The sequence below is a fragment of the Limulus polyphemus genome, unplaced genomic scaffold (assembly GCF_000517525.1).
Source record: "Limulus polyphemus unplaced genomic scaffold, Limulus_polyphemus-2.1.2 Scaffold2876, whole genome shotgun sequence".
Lineage (NCBI taxonomy): Eukaryota > Metazoa > Arthropoda > Merostomata > Xiphosura > Limulidae > Limulus > Limulus polyphemus.
In genome coordinates, this window is record NW_013668486.1 from 107566 (window position 1) to 116786 (window position 9221).

Below are 9221 nucleotides of genomic sequence, written 5' to 3' on the forward strand. Positions count from 1 at the left end.
GAAAAATTTCATTTTTTCTGAAAAGGTGGTGTCTATTTACTTGTGACCATGCTGTGTATATATATATATATATGTAAGTAACTGCATCTCTAAAAGTCCAAATCTGCTTTATACTATGTTAAGTTGTTGTTTTTATTCTGATAATATGCATTAGCACTGAACCAGGAAGGTATGCAGCATTTTGCCAAAGAGCTCTTGAGAGGGCACTTTTGAATAGTGGTCGTGAGTGCCAACCGTCCCGAATGGAAGTTCTCAGTATTTTGCTCAAAAACCCTTTCCATCACTGCCTACCACATAGCATACCAGTTCACTTTTTAAATGGCACTTATCAGGTCAGTGATTTGTCTTTTATGTGGACAATTTTTTTATGGTTCAAATTTCAACTTTTGGTGTGTTATTTTTTATCTTCTAATGATATAATATCTACCTTTTACTTACACTTATGTCTTATTTGAATATACTTTATTGAGCAGGTGTAATAAGTATTGCATCTGTCATTGCTGTATATCATGATATACCTTATTTCACTTTTTGTTGTTTCTTAGAAGTTTTGTTGTCAAAAAGTCCAGAAAATATCCCTGCTCCAGCTTTTATTGACTGAGGAAGGGGAGGGGGGACATGCAATGGGGCTAGTAGGGTTCTAACTAAATTTTAAGTAAGCCTTATCTATGCTTGGGAATGCAATAGTTCAGTTGTTTTAAAATTGAATAAAAGCTAAGTAGACAAAGTAAAAATTTCATTTTGTAAGTCCCACATATTGACAACAGTGACCCCAAGAGGATTTGATGGGAAAACCAACAAAACTATTATTATAAATTAAGATAGATATACAAAAATCTCTTTAAAGGATAGTGTTAGTCTGGAAGGGGTGGGACAATAACATTTAAAAAAAAAAGACAAAGCCTCCCCTCTCTCTCCTAGTGGTCCCAGCCCTCTAAAAAAATGTTTTTCTTTGTTTAATTGTTGGTGTTTAGGAATTTAATATAAAAAATTCCAACAATTAGTATATTTTTTGGGGCCTTTTGTTTCCACTATTTACTTCTTTGGCAAAATATATTGTCTGGCACTGAGCAAGTAACCTAACATACTAGTGCTGTTGCTAGTGGTAGGGGAAATTGGATTTTAAGTTATATATACAGAAATATTGAATACAAGTCTAAAGAGTTTATAATTTCATTGTATAGGCTCCTTACCTTAGGAAGGGCATTGAATTGTTGGAAAAGGTTCAAAGGAGGGTTAGTAGAATGGTGCTAGGGAAGGAGGGTTTGTCATATGATGGGAGATTAAAATATTTGAAATTGTTTTCTCTTGAAAAAAGAAGAGTTAGAGAGGATCTGATTAAGGTGTTTAAGATTGTAAAGGGAATTAATAGTGTTTATGCATCATCTTTTTTCATACTTAACAGCAAGAATAGTAGGATTAGGGGACACAAATATAAATTTTGGCAAGGTAGGAGTCATCTTCAGCAAAGACCATTTTATTTTTCTGACAGGGTGGTTGGTCTCTTGAATGGGTTGCCTTCAGATGTTGTGGAGGCAGTACATTTAAGTGAGTTTAAGAGAAAGCTTGATAATTATATGAATGTTAAAGGCTGGCTTTAAGATTTGTTTTTAATAGTTTTAATTTAGCTTAGAGGATGGGACAGCCGAGATGGACCAATAGGTCCCTTGTTGTCCCTAAACATTATGTTATGTTATTGGTTTAATATTTTCTGGTGTATAGGTGTAATATAACATTGATTAACAAAGATTTTGTATGATTCCATATAGTAAGTTAGTCAGCTGAAAATAAAAATAACTTATGTATTGATTTATTATTCTGTTAAAGCTGCATCTAATATAAAAATATTTTCAGTCATATTTTTTGGCTACGGTAAAATAGTTTTTCTCACTTCTTACATATGAATGTGCAATACAAAACATTTATCCATCCATCAGCAACACTTATCAACACTTTTACCTTATCTTCTCGTTAAAGTAATTAAGTTTTTCTTGAAAATAAAAAGTGACAAATAACGCTTCCACAGTGGGAGTATCATCAAGACCAACCACCTAGAGAAAGAACACATAAACTATTTTGTTTCCTAGTAACATTCTGATGCAATCTAGGAACAACTTCTAAAACTACAACGTATACTCTAAAATACAAAGATGTCATTCAGCTGATAAAATAATGTAATATATTTTGCTCTAATGTTAGGCTTAACGTTGTTGTCAATAGGCTACTTGTATTTACTTTTGATTAATTATTCCCAGGTACAGTGGTTAAGAGTAGTGTAGGTATTAAGTGCTCACACGTGGCATGAACATTTGAGGAAGCTAGTAGTGAAAATGTGAAATTTGTATGTTGAGTTTGCGAGTTGGAGGAGAAATTTGAGACGATCCTAAATACAGCAGAAAGGCAAAGTGTAGGAGAGTTCATATAAATAGGAAAGAAGTTAATATTTTGTTTTCTTTCTGTAGGTGGTTGGTTTCGATGGTTCTTCCACTGTGGAAGAGTTCATACAGACTATCAATGCTGAGTCTGGTATACGAGACTGTGTGCAATCAGGGTTTGCCCTATTCACAGATGATCCTATTGACAAAGAATTGGAGCATTGCCTTCAAAACTCAGCTAAGGTAAACCATGATGTTTAAATTTTTCTATCCGTGATGGCTGAGTGTTCAGTACCAACAAACAATTTACAATTAAAGAAGTTTTCCTTATTAGTTATTCCCTTATAACATACTTTCTACTCGTTTGAAATAATTAAAATACATAATTTGAACAAAGGATTATTTAAATGTATAGCTAGGAAATAATATAACACTATACAACGACACAACTCATATCCTAAATCTTAAAGCATGTTTTCTGTAAAATGAAAGCTCTCATCTTCTAGACACTATAGGTTTCCTAAATCCTTCTATGTTTGTGTAGGTGTAAAGGTAACTGAAGTTTGTTTGTTTGAAATTGGAAATGCAGGGAGAGAAGGAAGAGGAATTTATTATTTAAATGACTTGAAAAGAAAGATTTGTAAATCATATCCATATATTTTTAAGTTTGATATCTGAACTTACATTTTTTTTCAAAATTGTTTAATATAGAAATGATAAATTAAAATACTCAAGTTTTTCTAATGCAGTCAAAGTGCTGAAATAATTTTTACAGTTATGTAACTTTTCATTATGATGAAACGATTTCTCTTCTTCAAAATAGTATTGTTTACATTTCAGCTTTGTGATGTCATATCAAAATGGGAGCAGGCTTTGCGGGAAGGACATCTGGGAAAATTTGAGACCACAAAAGTTGTTAAGTTAACCTACAAAAACCGGTAGGAAGTTCTTCAATTTTCTATCTTGAGCTTCCATTTGTCATTTTGTATATTTTTGTAAAAAATTACAAAATTATTCTATTCACCAAAGTATAAAAATCTGAAGTATCTTCAGTAATCATGGAGTTCGTCTCTACGGACAAACATTGTGGGGAAAGTTTTAAAATAAGCCACTAATTTTAAATATGATTAATAATTGTTTTTAATTTATAAAGCTATCATATTTATGCAATATCAGATGACACTTTGTGTAGTGTAAGTTACTGGTTTGATCTCGCAGTCTTTCTGTAAATAAACTCGTAAAACATTTATTTCTAATTTATCAAAGCTGGAGATGCTGGTCATAAATATATATATATATATAAGAAGACGGGAAACAAGTTGATTTTCTTCTATTCTTTCTCAAGGAACATTGATGTATGATTTAATTCATCTCTTCACTTTATTTTCCAAAATGAATAAAGCTACATAATTTTGTAAGAGAAAGGACTTCCATTCCTTAAATATACAATAAAATTATGTATTTAACTTTATTTTCAACTCTGTGGGTGTAAGATACAAAATTAATATTACATAATACAACAGTGGGAAGAAAGTATTACAGTACTGCCTCATTATAATGCCATTGGTTAAACATTTTCTTGGATATAACACTCTGGTGCCTTGTCTTCCAAAAATTTAGTATCGTCTGCTGTTTAGCCCATTGCCACATGGCTTCAGAGGCTAAAGTCTTTACACTCTGTCACAAAATAAAGGAAAAAAAGAGTGGAAAGTCCCAAGTGAAAAGCCCAGAGATCTGAACTTGAAATTGGGATGCTGGGAATTAAGGTAAGAAAGGAATCTGGAAATGCGATTCGATTGTCGAAATAGCAAGAAAATGTCATTGATACAGCATTTGTAAAAGACAGGTTTAAAGTCGCACGGGCAGTTTTATAACCAATTGTTTTCATGATAGTATAGAAAACTATTGGATATTGTTGGAACTATCTGGGATTCCATCTCTCTGGTCATAAATGACATAATTAAATATGAAATTATTTAACTAGTTGGTTATAACACTCCCACACTTATATCACTCTTGGGTGCACATGGTTCCCGATGGTAGTGCTGTAATGAGGCAGTAATGGAGTTAGCAACATATTATTTGCAATATTTATTAAATAGTAATCAGTTTTTTCATTGATTAATTATTGATTGAAAGCAGAGATTGGTTGTTGTTTTTTAATAAAGATCACTTCAGGCTGCACAGCTTGGTTTCTAGATGTAAAACAAACATTTCATTGCCTGTGTTGTATTTATCTTCTAGAAATATTCATATCATATAATATCTGTTATACAGTATATGAGAGACATATCTGTACGGTATTCAACAGTGTTTTACAGCATAAGTTAGATATTCCTATATAGCCTTCAACAATTTTTACACCATAAGTTAGATGTATTTACATAGCCTTCAACAGTTTTACAGCACAAGTTAGATGTTCCTTTATAGCCTTCAACAGTTTTCCAGCACAAGTTAGATGTATCTTTATAGCCTTCAACAGTTTTACAGCACAAGTTAGATGTTCCTTTGTAGCCTTCAACAGTTTTCCAGCACAAGTTAGATGTAGCTTTATAGCCTTCAACAGTTTTACAGCACAAGTTAGATGTTCCTTTATAGCCTTCAACAGTTTTACAGCACAAGTTAGATGTATCTTTATAGCCTTCAACAGTTTTACAGCATAAGACAGACATACCTTTATAGCCTTCAACAGTGTTTTATAGCATAAGTCAGATGTACCTTTATAGCTTTCCATTCAACTGTGTTTTATAGAATGAGCCAAATAAATATTTTTCATCTTTACTATGTTCTCTACAATATAATATATGGTCATTTTCATTAACTTTATCATTTTCTACAATGTAAATCCAGTATTTCTTCATTTAATGTAGGTCTGTGTTATCTTAATATGTGTTTCATATCGTAAATGCTGGTGTATATTTAAAGTCTGTGTGTGGAATATGTGCAGCTACTTATGTTTGTCAACTTTTCGCATGTGTCTTACTCTAAGGAAGTAAGTACATCTGCACCGGTATTACCATGTGTTGTACAGCATGAGTGAAGAATAACCTCTTCAACTCTCATGTGTTTTACTATATCAGTCATGTGCATTTTCAGACACTTTAGAATATCTTCCTGTTTAGTATGATTACTGAAATCAGTGAGCGCAACCATTTATTTTATTAACTACAAAAGAAAAGAATTAAGCATAATGTATTGTATGTCTCCTTGATCAGTGGTGACTCACTATACCGAATTAAGACACCCAGAACTTTCAACTTTCTTGTCAAACTATTATTCAAACATGCAATGGATTCTGATCACAAACATCGAAGTTCAGAAGCATGGACATTTTTAGGTTGGACTCTGTCATTGGGAAAAGTGAAAAAGGTATGTTTGATATAGTGCTTTTTATAATATAATAATTAAATCCCTTTTTGCCAAAATCAATTTTTAATGATAAGTAGTGTAAAAATGATTTTATTAGGAGAATTATCAAGAAACTGAACTATTTCAAATTAATTTATTTCTCTCCTAGAAACTGACCAAGATCATTCAGTTGAGGCTTGCAACTGTATTTTGAATGAAGGTAATCAAAATAAATTTATTATTATCAAACTAATATAGCAAATTTTCATTACTTTATAATTATCAAAATCTCATAATACAACCTTTCTAACTGATAAAATATGTTTTACTGAATTATATCATTTTCTGTGATGCAGGTGTTGTTATCGAGAAGCATCTTCATGAGAAAACTGAAGAAGCTGATAAAAAAAAAAGCTATAAATGTGTCACAGAAAGCTACAAAAAAAGTAGGCTTACTTTAACCACAGGTGTTGAGACCAGTGCTTCATATCCTTGTGCCATTTGTTTTGTTTTTGATGCTTTATATCATACCAGTTATCTGTTTGTTATCATCAAAAATTCAGTTTGGTAAAATAAAGTTTAAATAAAGATATAAAACATAAATGTTGCTGGTTTCATGTATTTTATTTTTATTATGTTTGTATGTTTGTCATTTAAATGTTACCTGTTTTAAATTTAATTCCATGTCAAACATTGAAAGTTATAAATAAATACAATTAAAAACAGTAACCTTTTTTAGTTTCTGTGCACATGGTTAAAATTTCTTAAATGTAACCTCAGTTGAAAAGAGAACAACCTGATGGCAATAGTGTAGAAGTTGGACATTTTTACAGATTTAAAGAAGATAAAAAAGTTTATTTTGAATTAGATGGAAAGAACCTAAAAATTTGATATGTTTATTAACTGAAATGAGAAGGAGAACACTTGATTCCATTTTTGTGTACATAATATGTTTCGAAAAGTCCTTATTTTATATGATTTCATAACAATCGTTCCACAAACTTACAAATTCTCAAACTTCAGAACATTTCAGACCATAATGTTTGACTACTGGCACAGCATTTTAAGCAAGCTGTTGCAAAAATTACACTTTGTTTTGGAAGAAAAATCATAGTATATCCATCTTCAAGCAGAGTGCTTGACCATGTTTATAGCATAGGAATCAATGTATGGTAGACTTACAAATCTGTTAACTACTGTTTCCAATCAGTTTTAACAAGTTAGTAAATAGTCTTCTCAACTGATGTATAAAACATACTTAGGCTTTTTTTGTATGAAGTGTTGTAAGATATTAAAAAATGTATGCAAGGATTTTAACATTTTCACACTAGAACTGTTTTTTAAGACATTTAGTGTCATTGGCTGAAATAAATACTCTCAGTTTTTAAGGATACAGGGAAGAAGCTTGAGTTTTATTAATCTCATTACTTACACTACTGATATAAAAGCTATTTGAATACAGTTAAGTGCTCTTCCTCCCATGTTAAAACCTTTATCTTATTCATTGAACTTTGTTTCTGAGCACATGGTTAAAATTTCTTAAATTTAATCTCAGTTGAAAAGAGAAAAAATAAAATAGAACAATTATTATGCCTTTGTTGTTATCACAATATGTTGTGCAGCTAGTAATTAATATTACCTTTATACACATTACCCCTTAAATATGCATGCATGTATGCATGGGGGTTTGGTCAAACCCCCTATTTTTGTGATGTAAAAAACATTATGCTTATATGAGATGTACACAAACCGAAGAAAGACGGAGCGCTCTAGCTTTAATACATAATCATTATGACACTGCTATCAACACTGAAACTGTATATAAGTTATTTATGGAAAAACACCCCAGAAGAATGGAACACGTTAATGTGTTATTTCAGCAGTGCATACATGTACGTATATGATAGCCAGTGATTGAAATAGCTAATATACTATTGTTGTACGGAGTTGTTTAAATTAGTAATATAACTTAACAGTTAGTAACTACTCTGTATGTAGATAGTACAGTACTTTACTATAATAGAACATACATAGTTATGTTAATTTAAGACTAGCTCCCCATACAGTGTTACAACAGAATGATGATTTGTTGACTCGTCATTGGATGTTTTTGGATTTTATGTGAACAGCCATGCAAATGTTTAAAGCTATATTTCATGCAAAATTGCTTCTAGATTTTAATCTTGTAGCATCTTTTTGTTTTTTTCTAGGGGGGGATGCCCTCAGACCACTGTAGCATTAGCATGATTTGCATGCTGATTGTGTTTCTCACAATATGTATTGGCTTTTGATCTCACAAATTAGAATCCCCCTTTCAAACATTCTGCATACAGGCTTATTATGAAACCAACCTTTTTTTTTTTCTCCATATTTTCAAGTTTGGATTATTCCATGTTATGCTTATGTTATTTATGTTATTTTATGCTTATGTTATTTTATTTCACTACAACCTTATGGTAATGGGGTTTTGTTTTTTAACATAAGTAAACCAGATAATACGTATTGTTATACCTCTGGTCGCTAGTTAATTTTCCGTATAATTTCTTTCCGAAGAAATTTTAGCGATACAAGTCCTTTCTTAAATAAAACTGGTTTATTCTTTCTAAATACAACTTTGCAATACACTTAATTTCCACAGTTACACTATAACAAATGCTATAATTCACAACGAACGACTCACGTGCTCGACTCAATCGTCAATCTCTGTCTGCAGTTCAATTACATTGTTGCCATCACTTCTTGGGGGTCTTATATATACAAGAATACCGAAATCTAGCAAACGCTCGACGCTTCATGAACCTTCGAGAATATGACGTGTTACTAGCGTCACATGACCACCGCTGTTGTAACACTGCCCCTTCCTTAGTATTGTTCATCCCAAACAATAGCCACTTACATTAAACCAATAAAAATTAACAATAACTTAATTAAATGTACAGAATTTACAAACACAAAATTAAAATTCAACAAAGTCTCTTAATTTTACGGGACGTATCTTCTTCCGTACTGGTCTCCGTCTCGTTGGCTTCTGCTTCATGTGGGGTTCAGCTGCTTCATCAGGAAATGTCCTATCATTGGTAACAGTCACATCAGTGGTAGTAACTTCATCAAGGGCTTCGCTGTTTCCCTTCTCAAAACCGAGTAGAGTTTCTTCTTCAACAGTGGCTTTTTCAGATGACACGTCTTCAGCAGCATCATTTGTTCCGTTGTTCACTTCATCCTAACTGAAATGTCCTGGACCGTGATAATGCCAAAGCCTTTTGGCATGCACCACCTTTGGCTTACCTCGCCAACCACATTTTATCCGGAAAGTCACGTCTGAGAGAAGATCCACTATGTCATATGGACCTTCCCATGGAGAAGACAACTTAGGAGACTTTCCTTTGGTCTTCCTGGGATTATACAACCACACCTTGTCTTTTGGTGCAAAGCTGACTTCAGTAGATCTCTTATCATAACATAACTTCATCGAATCAGCAGACGTTTTCAAGTTTGAAC

General features: G+C 32.2%; 1 protein-coding gene across 1 annotated transcript in view; it reads left to right on the forward strand.

The window, feature by feature from the left end:
- LOC106468107 (uncharacterized protein CG43867-like) overlaps positions 1–9221 on the forward strand; it is an 80747-nt gene that overhangs the window by 51957 nt on the left and 19569 nt on the right. Inside the window, exons 19-21 of the mRNA XM_022396409.1 lie at positions 155–332; positions 2463–2618; positions 3216–3313. Coding sequence (XP_022252117.1) covers positions 155–332; positions 2463–2618; positions 3216–3313 — 432 coding nt within the window. The remainder of the gene's footprint in view (positions 1–154; positions 333–2462; positions 2619–3215; positions 3314–9221) is intronic.